The 14,083-nt window shown below is 49.7% G+C and overlaps 1 protein-coding gene across 3 annotated transcripts in view; it reads left to right on the top strand.

Annotated features, from left to right (window-relative positions):
- The window catches only part of LARP1 (La ribonucleoprotein 1, translational regulator), a 90,177-nt gene that overhangs the window by 60,186 nt on the left and 15,908 nt on the right, over nucleotides 1–14,083 (top strand). For all 3 annotated transcript variants that reach the window (XM_066343822.1, XM_066343820.1, XM_066343821.1), the window contains 7 exons: nucleotides 6,636–6,697; nucleotides 6,962–7,027; nucleotides 7,894–8,065; nucleotides 9,176–9,304; nucleotides 9,381–9,587; nucleotides 9,689–9,851; nucleotides 11,162–11,306. In XM_066343822.1, coding sequence (XP_066199919.1) covers nucleotides 7,942–8,065; nucleotides 9,176–9,304; nucleotides 9,381–9,587; nucleotides 9,689–9,851; nucleotides 11,162–11,306 — 768 coding nt within the window. In that variant the 5' untranslated portion in view covers nucleotides 6,636–6,697; nucleotides 6,962–7,027; nucleotides 7,894–7,941. The remainder of the gene's footprint in view (nucleotides 1–6,635; nucleotides 6,698–6,961; nucleotides 7,028–7,893; nucleotides 8,066–9,175; nucleotides 9,305–9,380; nucleotides 9,588–9,688; nucleotides 9,852–11,161; nucleotides 11,307–14,083) is intronic.

The raw sequence follows: 14,083 nt of genomic DNA on the forward strand, positions 1-14,083 counted from the left end.
CACAGAAGACAAAGAAGAAGGTGAGGCTCAGGGAGAGTGATAGGTAGTGTCCCCAAGGTGATAGAACTGATGAGTGGAGTCTGGACTGGGACCCAGCACTGATAATCGGTGATCTGTCTGCTCTGAGCTAAGGCAGGGCTGGGCTGTGCCTGGGTTCCTCTAGGAGACAGCATGGCGGAGGAGGGCTGGCGGAAGAAGGATTGAGGCCAGAGCCTGAGGAATTGGCACTGGGAAAGCAAAGCCTCTTTTCTTCTCTGGTGTAATATCAGGGGATGGGTGTGTGAATTTGTCATCATTAAACAGCCGTCAGCTGTGTTGCCTGGCCCTGAGCTAGACACTAGGAGTACTCTTGTGAACACAGCCTGGTTTCTGCCCTCACGGAGCACAGGGCAGGGTGGGGGCTAGGTAGATAACTGGTGGTTACCCTTACAGGAAGGCTGTGAGAGTGCCTAGCCTAGCCTGGCCTGACCGGGCACTTCCCAGGGGATCTAAGAGGGCTCCCAGGGCTCCCTCCAAGGAGGTTGACTGAAGGCCAGCCAGGCTGGGGATGGAGCAGCAGAGGGCTGAGTGTGAACTCAAGCAAAGCCTAACAAACTACTTGTTCCCTAAGGTAGAATTTCTTTGCAATCAGGGCAAACTTAAGTCTTTTCAAATGCCAATCTCCGGGAGATGATGCCAGCCCCCAAATAAACATTTGGCATTGCTCCTTGTACTGGCAGTAAGGGCTGAAATTGAGTAGTCCTCCCGGGCCCCACTCAGTCCTGCAGGCTTTCTCCCTCCTAACCCCCTCGACCTGTGACCCACGTTGGGCCCTCAGCTTCAGTTCCAGCTTCTCCCTCCAGCCAGTTCTTACTACGGCCTCATCGATGAGTCTGGCTCCCTGTGTGCCTCTCCCCCTAAGACCTGCATTTGTTTTTTCTTGGTTGACCAAATTCTTGCTTCTTAGACTTCCTAGCTCTGGCCCCTCTGGGTGGTTTTTATTTCAGGTTGGCAACCTTAGGGATCTTTCTGGAACAAGACAACATGAAGACAGTCTGTCTTGTTATCTAGCTTTGTTACATGTTTTGGGGTTTAGTCCCTTTGTAGCTGGAGAAGATGACTTGAGGCCCGGCTCTTCCTGGTCCATGCTGAGCAGATCATTGGGTGACTGCATGTCCTCTGACGGGGACCTCGGGCCTTCTCTCGGCTCTCCGTTCCTCTAGCATGGCAGAGGGTTCAGCCAAGGCGGCCCTGGGGGCCTGCGGTACCCCCCCCCCCTTTCTCTCCTCTTCCTGAGGAGACTTGCCCTGGAGCCCAGCCTGTCTCTGGAGGGCAGTGTCAGGTGAGAGCCAGGCTTCAGAGGGGACTCATTTGTCATCAGATCAGTGAATTCAGCTAGTTGATCCCCAAGAGTTTTTCCCCACATGCTGTGGTCTTTTCATGTTGAGAGATTATTTAATGCTCTTTCCTGATGAGGATAGGGATTGCTTAGAAATGCTAAACTTCTTTGTGTATTTTAATTGTAATATTTCACATTTACAGTTGACCTTTGAACAATGGAGGTTTGAACTATATGGATTGACTTACATGTGCCTCCTCCCCCCAAATACCTGCACTGTTTAAATCTGCAGGTGGATAGGGTTGACTATGCATCGATCTGTGCTGTTTCATATAAGGGACTGGTGCAGCCATGGATTTTACCGGGGGGGGGGGGGGGGGCGCGGTTCTGGAACCAAACAATACCCCGTGGATACTGAAGGATGACTAAGTTTTGGGGGTGTCAAGCCATGTGTGGAGTTTCCACTGTGTAGAGCTGGGTACCCCAAACCCCTGCATTATTTGAGGTCAGCTGTATTGAGTCTCTGTGCTGGACAATCACACTCTTCTCTGTTCATATAACTGTTGCAGGAGCCCTATCCAATAATTAAGACTTCAGTTTTACAGATGAGGAGACTGAAATTACAAGGGGCACAAGGTGCAGGAACTCTGACCCAAGTACATCACATAACAAAGTCTGTGTGCTTAGGGATGGGCTGTCCTTTCAGAATCAAGAGTTTGAGTAAAGGGGTGTCACACACTTGAAAGGTGAAACACAGAGAGACAGAATCTCAGGTTAATTAGTGGTCAGCCTGCCCACTCTACCGGGAAGCTGTTCTCTCCGCTCCCACCACCCCATTCATGAATGCTCAGCCCAGCCACCTCTCCCCAGCCAGTCCCTTGTTTCCTGTCGTCCTGCATTAGCTGCAGAGTTTAGGTCCCTTCTTCCCACCACTCTCAATATTAAGTAAATATTGTGAGTGGGCTGTGCAGGTACAGGATCATGGGAAGTCTGCCAGTGCGCCCCCGCCCCATGGGGATTCTGGGGCGCTGCATCTAATACTACAGGTGCATGTGGGGGTGTGAAACCCTTGGACTCTGAAACTAGAGTTGGTGCTGCCTCCTGCCCTGTGGGAGACAGCAGCTTGTTTCCTTTTCCAGATTCCCATTAGCTCCTGACTTGCGTAGTCAAGGAGAAAGAATGACCAATGGACAGCCTTTGTCTGCCACCTTCCTCCCCACGTAGGATGGGGTTTCCATGTAAGGCCCACCCTACCCCACATCTTCCCCCCTCCCTGAGAACCCCTGCCTGTCAGTAACCTTGCTCACCAGGAAACACCAGGGACGTGCCCTAGAATTGCCCCAGGAAGGTTTGGGACCCTTTCTCCCACCAGTGGACACGAGGTTTATGGTGAGCTGTTGGAGCACTGGACAAAGGGAGTTGAGACTTCTAGCTCCCATCCTGGCTCTTCCTGGGGAAGCTCCTTCCGTTTTGGGGGCCTTAGTTCCCTATCTGCAAACAGAGGGCATTAGGACCATGGCTCTTTTTGCTGTGCTCACATTTTACAACTGTTTCTTAGGGAGGTGCAGCGTGGTGACTTGAGTGTTTCCAGAGCTGAATTTGGGTCAGGAGCTTAGGTCGGGGCGGCTGGTGCAAGTTTCAGAATTTAGGGGTGGGAGGAAGAGGCTGGCATCTTTGCAAGGAATTGGTTTTCATTGGGAGCCGTTTAGATGCCAGGCCCTATATGTATACTGGGGACACGTGCACGTGCCTAGTAAAGGCAAGTGGCTGGAGAAGACTCTGGAAGGGATGTATAATTGAAGTCAGTAAGCCTAATCTTTTTTCCATTCTCCCACAGAGCCTGAGAGCAGCTCAGCTGAGCCATCCTGGGTTACCTAGGCCCCACAGGATTTGAACATATTTAGGAATATTGTTTTGGGTTTTTTTGGTATTTTTCTGAAGTTGGAAACGGGGAGCAGTCAGACTCCCGCATGCGCCCCACCAGGATCCACCCGCACGCCCACCAGGGGGCAATGCTCTGCCCATCTGGGGCGTAGCTCTGTTGCAACCAGAGCCATTCTAGTGCCTGAGGCAGAGGCCATGGAGCCATCCTCAGCGCCCGGGCTAACTTTGCTCCAGTGGAGCCTTGGCTGCGGGAGGGGAAGAGAGAGACAGAGAGGAAGGAGAGGGGGAGGGGTGGAGAAGCAGATGGGCACTTCTCCTGTGTGCCCTGGTCGGGAATCGAACCCAGGACTCCTGCACGCCATGCCGATGCTCTACCACTGAGCCAACCAGCCACGGCCTAGGAATATTGTTTAACTGCAGAAGTAGTTCTCTCTCCCTAGTGGATTTTTCTGTCTCTTGGGGGACTTTATTCCTTGGGGCGGAAGCAGCTTGAGTCCCTACTTGGGAGTAACAAGACCAAGCCACTGTGGGTCCTTGGGACAGAGGGGCATTAGCTGGGGATAGATAGGGCTTTCTCACCAAACTTCACACAAGACTGACTGAAGAGTATTTCCTGTGTGCTCAGACTGGCTACATCCCCCTGGTCAGCTTGGGCTTGGTGGGGGGAGTATGGAATCAGTGGGGTCTCTTTAAGTGGCAGGAAGGCCTTCCACTTACCTGGAGACTGAACATTCAGTACTTCACACCTGCCTTTGTGATCTTGGTGAACGAAATATCAGACTGGGTGACCTAAGGATCTGACACCAATTTTGAATGAGTTTTTATTACGTCCTGAAAAAACTTTGCCTTACTTTTTCCAAGAGTCTTCAGAAATAACCCACTCACCAAACCCAATTCCCTTTTCTAACTTGCTAATGAATTTAGTGTCGCTGGCCTTCGCCTGCGCTCTTCCTGGTAGTATGCAGGGAGTGTTGGGGCCTGGCGCATGGGTCTAGGAGAAGTGATTGCCAACATAGTTCAGGTATACCTGAGGAAGCTGACCCTAGGGTGCATTGGCTGCCTCTGCCAGGGTCATGGGTCGAAGCAGCCTAGTCAGGGCACTGGGTGTTATTAGGGTTCACTGGGCCAGCTTGGGATTAATTAACAGGACAATCAATGTGGAGTAAGTAGCTCTCTAGGCCTCAGGATTCCATCCTGTAGAAACAGATTGTTCTTGTTCTCCACTGCCCAGCACTGGGAATGGGGTGTGCTGTGGCCTGAGTTCCATGGCTTCACATCTCAGGCGTGTGGGGTGTCTTAGGGCCAGTGGCTCTGGTATGGAGTTGAAGCCAAGAATGCAGTGACTTCCCAGAGTTAGGCAAGGATTCTGTTCTCCACTCATTACTGGAACATGGGTTTGATCAAGGAGTTGCAACATTCCTTTTGAGATCAGCCTTGCAAATTGCTGTGTTCAGGGAGTGGGGGCAGCTCTTGCCCTGGCATGGCTGGCCACCCGTGGAGACCAAGGGATAGGAGAGAAGTGGGTGGACAGGGTCTCATGGGTCTCTGGGGAAGGAAGGGTTCAGAAACCCTTAGTCTTCAGAACCGTGTTACACGAGTGTAGGTGTGGAAGGGACCAGAGCCATGCCCTTAACTCTCACACACACACACACACACACACACACACACACACACACACACACACAAATTATTTTCTTTTTAAAAGCACATGCCTATCTTTTGTGAAGTGGCTGGAGAATTCCAAACAAAATTAAATCACTATAACGTACTACTTAACTCCATAACTGCTTATGTGTCCTTCAAGAGTTTTTACTTATGTATATGTGCATATACACATTTTTTATTTGTTTTATAAAAATGGAACTGTAACTTTTCTCATTTATTATTTATCTCTTTATATCATTAGAGATACTATCTTTTTAATGACTATAAAAATTGTTAAACTTTGCCCTGGCCGGTTGGCTCAGCGGTAGAGCGTCGGCCTGGTGTGCGGGGGACCCGGGTTTGATTCCCGGCCAGGGCACATAGGAGAAGTGCCCATTTGCTTCTCCACCTCCCCCCTCCTTCCTCTCTGTCTCTCTCTTCCCCTCCCGCAGCCAAGGCTCCATTGGAGCGAGGATGGCCTGGGTGCTGGGGATGGCTCCTTGGCCTCTGCCCCAGGCGCTGGAGTGGCTCTGGTCGCGGCAGAGCGACGCCCTGGAGGGGCAGAGCATTGCCCCCTGGTGGGCAGAGCGTCACCCCTGGTGGGCGTGCCGGGTGGATCCCGGTCGGGCGCATGCGGGAGTCTTGTCTGGCTGTCTCTCCCCATTTCCAGCTTCAGAAAAATACAAAAAAAAAAAAAAAAAAATTGTTAAAACTTTGCCCTGGCCGGTTGGCTCAGTGGTAGAGTGTTGGCCCAGTGTGCGGAAGTCCTGAGTTCAACTCCCGGTCAGGGTACATAGGAGAGGCACCCATCTGCTTCTCCACCCTTCCCCCTCTCCTTCCTCTCTGTCTAAGGCTCCATTGGAGCAAAGTTGGCCCAGGTGCTGAGGATGGCTCTGTGGCCTCTTCCTCCGGCGCTAGAATGGCTCTGGTTGGAACTGAGCAATGCCCCAGATGGGCAGAGCATTGCCCCCTGGTGGGCATGCCGGGTGGATCCCGATCGGGCGCATGTGAGAGTCTATCTGACTGCCTCTCCGTTTCTAACTTCGGAAGAATACAAAAAAAGTTGTTAAAATTTAATTGAGCCAGTTCCTTACTGTCGGGCATGAATGTTGTTTTCAATATTTTGAAGTGATAAACAGCACTTTAGTGAACATCTTTGTACATAAATGTAAACATGTGTCTAATTTGTGTCATTAGAATAAATTCCAAAAAGTAGACCATTGAGTCAAATGGGGTCTTTTTTTCCCTGGAAGTTAGAAGACAATTTTTCCTGAGTGGCTAACTCCCATTGACCACAGGTCACTGAGGACTAAGCCTGCCCTGGCGTGTGAGGGCTTACAAGAGGTTCCTAAACTTCTAGATTGCCCAGTTAGGGTTTTTATCTTGCCTTCCCCATGATTAGGTCTGCTCACACACAGACTTCTAAAATATTAGTACCAGTGAGGGTCTTTTAGCCCCTTCCTTTATAGAATCTGAGTGCTAACTCTGGCCTGTAGTTAGCCTGCCTTGAACCGACCTCTCCAGGCCTCAGTGCTCCTTTTACAAGAGAAGAGAGGGCTGTGAGAGCCCTTCCACCTCAGTCAAGTTCCTGGGGTTTTGGCTACTGATTGATTCCATGATTTCTTCAGAAAGGCTGGTAAAATTGTTATTGGTTTTGAGCATGCATCCTTTATCTCTCTGCCAAGTCTTCTCCTTTGGGAACCTTGCAGGGTGCTTAGTGGGATGGGAGCTGGTGGTGGCCCTTTCCTACAGACTCTGAATAACCATCTCTCCCTTCTTGTTCCCGCAGAACATTCTGCTCCAGCAAAGGTGGTGAGGGCAGCAGTTCCTAAACAGCGCAAAGGCAGCAAGGTAAGGAATAGGAATGAGCAACCTAAGGGGGCTTCCTGGAAGTGGTGACTTCTTTCCAGTCCTAGTTGAGTGGTTCTGAGCTGTTGGGTAGTTCTGGATTCTCTCTGAATTGAAGGAGATGCCCTTTTGGGCCTCTAGTATTTCTGGTCTTAGTGGGCAGACTGATTTTGGCCTCTTGATCTCTTGATGAAGCCGTGTTTTGGGTGAGGGGATGAATGGTAGGCACAGAGCCACCCCAGGACCCTTACAGAATGTGCTTTGCAGGTTGGTGACTTTGGAGATGCAATCAACTGGCCCACACCTGGAGAGATAGCCCACAAGAGTGTACAGGTGAGTCTGAGGAAAGGAAAGGGTAGGATGGAACTCTGTCTTACATGTACACATTTGGCTTCCCAAGCTTTCAAAGCTTCCGGTCTTAAGAGAAACGGTTGGTACAATTGGGCAGCAATGAAATAACTAAGTCATCATTTGAGCCTTGGCCTTGTATAAGGGACTGTCAGGTGCTGTTTATTCATCATTTCATCTAACCCTCACTGTGACTCCAAGGTAGGTCCTTTAATAATTCCCATTTTACAGACGAGGTCACTAAGGATAGGAGAGGTTAATTACTAGCCCATGATGGCCAGGTGGGGGACTGGAAGTGAGCTGTGTTGCATTGTTTTAGAACCTGTGCTCTCCATCACTGCATTTAGATTGCCAGTGAGTGAAGCAGGAGAGTGCATTGGCCACGTACCTGCCTCTGGACCATGTGTCATGGGGAAGCTTTATAGCTGTCTTGAGTCCGAGCAGAGGAGGGGCTGATGGTCTAGGTCCCTCCCTGGTTGTGGCTTCTGGCCTGTTTGCAGGCTGGTTGGTGTGAACAGGCTGAGGGCCAGCATCTCCTCCATCCCACAAACTACCTGGATATTGTCCTGTTGTAGGGAGGAAACATTTGACTTTTGTGAGCCCCAGCCCTTCTGTCCACTGTCTCTTTCACTTAGACTTGGAGAACCTAGAGAGACAGATTGTCTTACACCTCTAGCCTGTGTGACCACGCTTTTCTTTGAAAGCATCTCAGGCGTGAAAATGGGACTTTAGAATACATCCAGCCCAACCTTCCATCACATGCCCTGTCTTTCTAGTGACGGGCTCCTTCTGTCCCATCCCGGGGGACTCTCAGGCTCACCACACTCCCGTTACTTTACTTCCTGCTGCAGCCACAGCCCAAGTCTCAGCTTACCCGTAAGCCGCCACCCAAAAAGGACATGAAGGAACAGGAGAAAGGAGAGGGCAGCGATAGTAAAGAGAGCCCAAAAACCAAATCGGATGAATCAGGGGAGGAGAAGAATGGGGATGAGGACGGCCAGCGCGGGGGTCAGAAGAAGAAAGGTGAGTGACTTGGAACAGGGCTTGGGGGAGGTGACAGGGCAGCACTGTGCCATGGCAGAAAGTGAGGGCTGCAGAGGAACTTCAGGAGCCCTGAGAAGTCGAGGGGTGTGGCAGCTGCAGCCTCTGGGCAGCAGTCTCACTTCAGCCCTCGGTCTGTCGGGTCCCTCGTTAGACAAGCCCTGCTCTGAGCAGTGGGGCTCTAGCAGTCACCAGACAGGTGAGGTCCCTGTCTCAGAGTCTTCTTTGTGTGTCCTGAGTATTGCTGTCCCATGAAAGATTTCTTTCTTTTTTTAATTCATTGATTTTTAGAGAGAGGAAGGGAGAGAGACACACACACACAGAGAAAGATCGATTTGTTGTTCCACGTATTCATGTATCATTGACTGATTCTTGTATGTGCCCTGACTGGAGATGGAACCTGCAACCATGGCATGTTGGGACGAGACTCTAATCAACTGAGCCACTGGCCAGGGCCAGAGATTTCATTTAAAGACAAGAGTTCCCACTGCTGTGGCTGATATTGAGGTTGGGGCACAAGTCCGGCTGCTCTAATTGAGATCCAGGGTAACAGTGGTTTAGTCTGTTTCTCTCACCTGACAGCTCAGTGTAAGGCGGCCAGGCCCAGAATGGCAGCTCTTTGATTCCTCCCATCTTGCTAGAGTGTGTCGGAGCCTCTCACCCAGGACGGCTCAGTATGGCGTCTCCTTCCAACCGGCCGGGGGGGGAGGGCAGGGCGAGTGGCTGCCTCACAGGGACACGTCCTGCACGGAGGGCTCTCACTCAGCTCGCAGCGCCAGCGCTCTGGCACGAGTTTGAAGGGAGCCTGGGAGTTCAGTCTTGATTCTGGGCGGCTGTGTGTCTGGCTACCGAAGGGGGTTCTCTGACCATGGAGAAACGTGTCTGGAGTCACCCCGGCGTGCCCGGCGCACTGAGTTCCACGACCTTCTTATGTTAGAGCTGTAAAGGAGGTCCAGCATGCGGAAGGAATTATCCAAGGTCACCAGATTGTGACCTGGGCCTGAAGCCCCAGACAGGGGTGAAGGTTGGGGGTAGGGGTGGCTGGGAGGGACCTTCTTCAAGCCTCTCTCGTGTGCCCGTGCTGTCCTCCAGGGAACAAACACAAGTGGGTCCCATTGCAAATAGACATGAAGACTGAAGTGCCCAGAGAGAAACTGGTCTCGCGCCCTGCTCGCCCCCCAGAGCCACGACACCCACCGGCCAGCCGCGGGGAGATCAAAGGTATGCACTGCCAATTAGGGAGGGCCCGGGCATGAGTGCCATCCTGAGGCCTGAACCAGAGCCTCTCTCCTTATAGGGTCTGAGTCTGCCACCTACATGCCTGTGCCTGTGGCTCCCCCCACCCCAGCCTGGCAACCAGAGACCAAACCGGAGCCTGCCTGGCCCGACCAGGACGAGACATCGAGTGTGAAGAGTGATGGGGCTGGTGGGGCACGGACTTCCTTCCGTGGCCGTGGACGGGGGCGTGGTCGTGGTCGGGGACGCGGCCGGGGTGGCACTCGAAGTACGTGAGACCCCTTTGGGCTCTGGGATGTCCCAGGGAGTACGGTGGGGCGGTGGGCAGGGATCACATCTCTCCCTCAATGGCACCTGTTTTCCCTGTAGCTCATTTTGACTATCAGTTCAGCTATCGAAAGTTTGATGGTGCAGAGGGGCCTCGAACCCCCAAGTATATGAACAACATCACCTACTACTTTGACAATGTCAGCAGCACTGAGCTTTACAGCGTGGACCAGGAGCTGCTCAAAGACTACATCAAGCGCCAGATGTGAGTGGGTGGGAGCCTTTCTGGAGAGGTGGGTAGGGTTTGGGGGCTGCCTGCGCTGGGCAGCGGAGCCGAGCAGGGCTGTCTAGGCCCTTTAGTTGCTGCTCTGGCTGGAACTAAAGTTATCACTAACAGACTGTCTAGACCAGCGGTTCTCAACCTGTGGGTCGCGACCCCGGCGGGGGTCGAACAACCAAAACACAGGGGTCGCCTAAAGCCATCGGGAAATACATGTTTATTATACAATACATTTTTTTTTTTCTATTTTATTCTCTGAAGCTGGAAACGGGGAGAGGCAGTCAGACAGACTCCCGCATGCGCCCGACCGGGATCCACCCAGCACGCCCACCAGGGGGCGAGGCTCTGCCCCTCCAGGGCGTCGCTCTGTTGCGACCAGAGCCACTCTAGCGCCTGGGGCAGAGGCCAAGGAGCCATCCCCAGCACCCGGGCCATCTTTGCTCCAATGGAGCCTTGGCTGCGGGAGGGGAAGAGAGAGACAGAGAGGAAGGAGAGGAGGAAGGGTGGAGAAGCAGATGGGCACTTCTCCTGTGTGCCCTGGCCGGGAATCGAACCCGGGACTTCTACACGCCAGGCCGACGCTCTACCACTGAGCCAACCGGCCAGGGCCACAATACATTTTTAAATAAAATATGTATTTCCAGTGGCTTTAGGCGACCCCTGTGTTTTGGTCATTCGACCCCCCGCCTGGGTCGCGACCCACAGGTTGAGAACCGCTGGTCTAGACCCTGCCCCCTGTGGTGCTTCTGTTTATAATGGCTGCATTGCCAGAATGCTAGCAGACAGTTATTGAGTCCTTACTATTGGTGAGGTTCAGTTTCTGTCCAGTTCTAAATTCTGGACATTCTCTTATTTAATCCTACAGTTACCAACTTAATTCCACTGAGCTGGTCTTATCCCCATTTTACAGTTAAGGTAACAGGCCCAGTATCTTAAAACTGGCACTGACAAGGCACATAGTTGAATCCATTTCTGATTGCAAAACCGACTTCTAACCACTTCAGTAGGGAACCATTCAAGGAAGTAGATCATGGCGGGGAGTGATAGTGTTTTAGGAAAAGAAGAGGAAGGGGTTAGCCAGGCTGCAAAGGGGCAGAAGGGTGGAGGGAATGGTTTGGCCCACGGTTGGGGAGCCATGAGAGGGTACCGTTTCTTTCAGTCCTTACAACCATTGTGTGTACACTAGGATCACGGGGGTAAGTCAGAGGCCGCGCGAGGTGACGGATGTACAACAGAACGAGGAAGGTATATTTGTAAATGATACAGCAGTCATACCTGTTCTCCCCTCCTTCTAGTGAGTACTACTTCAGCGTGGACAATTTAGAGCGAGACTTCTTCCTGCGACGGAAAATGGATGCTGACGGTTTCCTTCCCATCACTCTTATTGCTTCTTTCCACCGAGTGCAGGCCCTTACCACTGACATTTCACTCATCTTTGCGGTATGTCCCCCTCCTGCGGCTGGGGTGCCGGGAAAGAAAGGTCCTGATTTAGGCTTACTCTGGTCAAGTTCCAAGACCTGGCCAATCTTGCTCCCTCTCTCCTTTTCTTGCTCCCTCCTTCTCTTTTTCCTTCCCTCTCTTCCCCTTTTATTATGGAAAGTTTTTGACCTGACACAATGAACCCATGAGCAGCCTCAGCAGTTTACAGCTCAGGGTCCTCAGCATAGGTCTTACTCCACTTGCCCCTAAAGTGTTTCCTCCCCCAGATTACTTTGAAGAAAGTATCAGATAAACTGATGTTTCAGTACCTAGCTCTAAAAGATAAAGACTTGTTAAAAATATATATAATCAGATCCTGGCCTGGTAGTTCAGTTGGTTAGAGCATCATCCCAAATTATCAGGGCCAAGGTTGTGGGTTCAGTCCCTGGTCAGGCACATACAGGAATCAACCAATGACAGCATTAATAAGTGGAACAACAAACTGATGTTTCTCCTCCCCCCACTAAAAATCAATAAGTAAAGATTGAAAAAAAAAAAAATATATATATATATATATAATCACCATATCATTATCACATGTAAAGTATTAATTCCTTAAGATCACCAAATATTATGTCAGGTGCAGATTTGCTCTACTGATTCAGGTTATCTGGGCCCCCCACACACACATTTTTCCTTGTAATTTATCATTTGAATAAACTGGGTTGTATATCTTGTAGGAGGGATAATGGTATCATTTAACATGTTCTATACTCCAAGTATTTTGTGAATTGGTGATATAGAGGCCTGATCAGATTCAGGTTTAAGAATTACCCCTCCTTGTCAAGAGTATTTTATAGATAATTTGATTCTCCCTCTTGTGAAAGAAGCTTCTGTTGGTAATCATTGCCTGTTATTTCATTGGGGGTTGCAAAATGGTGATATGCTAATTCTGTCGATCCATCTTCACTTGTTAACTGAAATACTTCTTTAAGGATGATCTTTGCGTCATCAACTATTCAGTTACCAAGAGGTATATCGTTTATTTAGGAACAATAGACAAATGCTTGCTCTTTCCCTTTTATCAACCAGTTTTCAGAATTATGAGTTGATCCCTAATAACTTCCAACCATAAGGCTTGGGCTTTTTTTGTTCCACTTTATTACAAACTTATAGATGCAAACATATTTTATTTCAATCTATTGCAGTTGATATGCTTCATCAAACTGTCCCATACTTGGCTGCTGGGGCTCTGTTCATCTTGCACATTTCCTGCTTGAGATCTGGAATTGACCATTTGTTCAAGGGACTCTAGCTCTTCTGCTTTGGGGAAATTATATTTATGATATTTAGATGCCACACATTTGAGTTTTAGAGGTGTTTATTGCTACTTGATTGGCCGTTATTTCTAGAGCTTTTTTTAAATTTTATTTTATTTTATTTATTTTTTTTTTCTGAAGCTGGAAACAGGGAGAGACAGTCAGAGAGACTCCCGCATGCGCCCGACCGGAATCCACCCGGCACGCCCACCATGGGGCGGCGCTCTGCCCACCAGGGGGCGATGCTCTGCCCATCCTGGGTGTCGCCATGTTGCGACCCTCCTGGGCGTCGCCATGTTGCGACCAGAGCCACTCTAGCGCCTGGGGCAGAGGCCACAGAGCCATCCCCAGCGCCCGGGCCATCTTTGCTCCAATGGTGCCTTGGCTGCGGGAGGGGAAGAGAGAGACAGAGAGGAAGGCGCGGCGGAGGGGTGGAGAAGCAAATGGGCGCTTCTCCTATGTGCCCTGGCCGGGAATCGAACCCGGGTCCTCCGCACGCTAGGCCGACGCTCAACCGCTGAGCCAACTGGCCAGGGCTTCTAGAGCTTTTTTTTAAATAAATCATAAGATTATACTGATATTTTCTATTAAAATTTAGGACTATATATAGTCTTTACTTAACCCCATGGATCTTTTGTTTCTAACTACCCCTTTATTCCATGGCATTAGCATAATTATTCATTTGACCTCACAAGTTGATATGCATTATTCTTAAAATATCTCTGTAACTACTAAAAAAGGGTGTTTTTTTCTCTACTTATAGAGTGAAGTTACTGTATTTTCAACTTATTTGAAATAATCTTCAGGTAGTTATTTGTACCTTGATATATATTAGTTCATTTTGTTCTCAAGATTGCTTTTTCTCCCCTAATTTCTTATTTATTTTACATTTGCATAAAACATTTACATGATTTCAAGTTGACATAGTGTATTCATAGAAATCTGACTTAAAATTCTCTCATTTCCACCTTTTTTCCTCTCTTCCCTTGTAGGAATCCCTCCATTAAATACAGGCACACACCTCTATATGTCCTTGCCTCCTTCCTCTTCCTTAGGTGAATGGTAACCTATAACATGTGCATTTCTTCACCTGCTTCACTTTTCAATTAGTATGTTTGGGAGCACAATAGTATATAATAGAAAGATAATCTTCAATTCTTTTTACAGTTGGATTTATATCTTTTTATAATTTTGCCAGTGTGTCTTTGGTGCAAATTTCCACAAGAAGAATGGCTGAACTAAAGGGCAAATACATGTAAAATTTTGCTAGCTGTTGCCTAATGCTCTTTTCAGAGCTTGCGCCTTTTGCATTCTCACCAGTAGTATATCAGGGTGCCTCTTTTCCCCAGCCTCACCAACAGTCTGTTCTGACAGGTTGAAGTGTTTTCCCATTCATTTAGAAGATACATAGTTTTTGTTTTTGGTGAGACAGACAGGAAAGGAGAGAGATGAGAAGGATCAGCTTGTAGTTGTGGCCCT

The sequence above is a fragment of the Saccopteryx leptura genome, chromosome 6 (genome assembly GCF_036850995.1).
Source record: "Saccopteryx leptura isolate mSacLep1 chromosome 6, mSacLep1_pri_phased_curated, whole genome shotgun sequence".
NCBI classification, from domain to species: domain Eukaryota; kingdom Metazoa; phylum Chordata; class Mammalia; order Chiroptera; family Emballonuridae; genus Saccopteryx; species Saccopteryx leptura.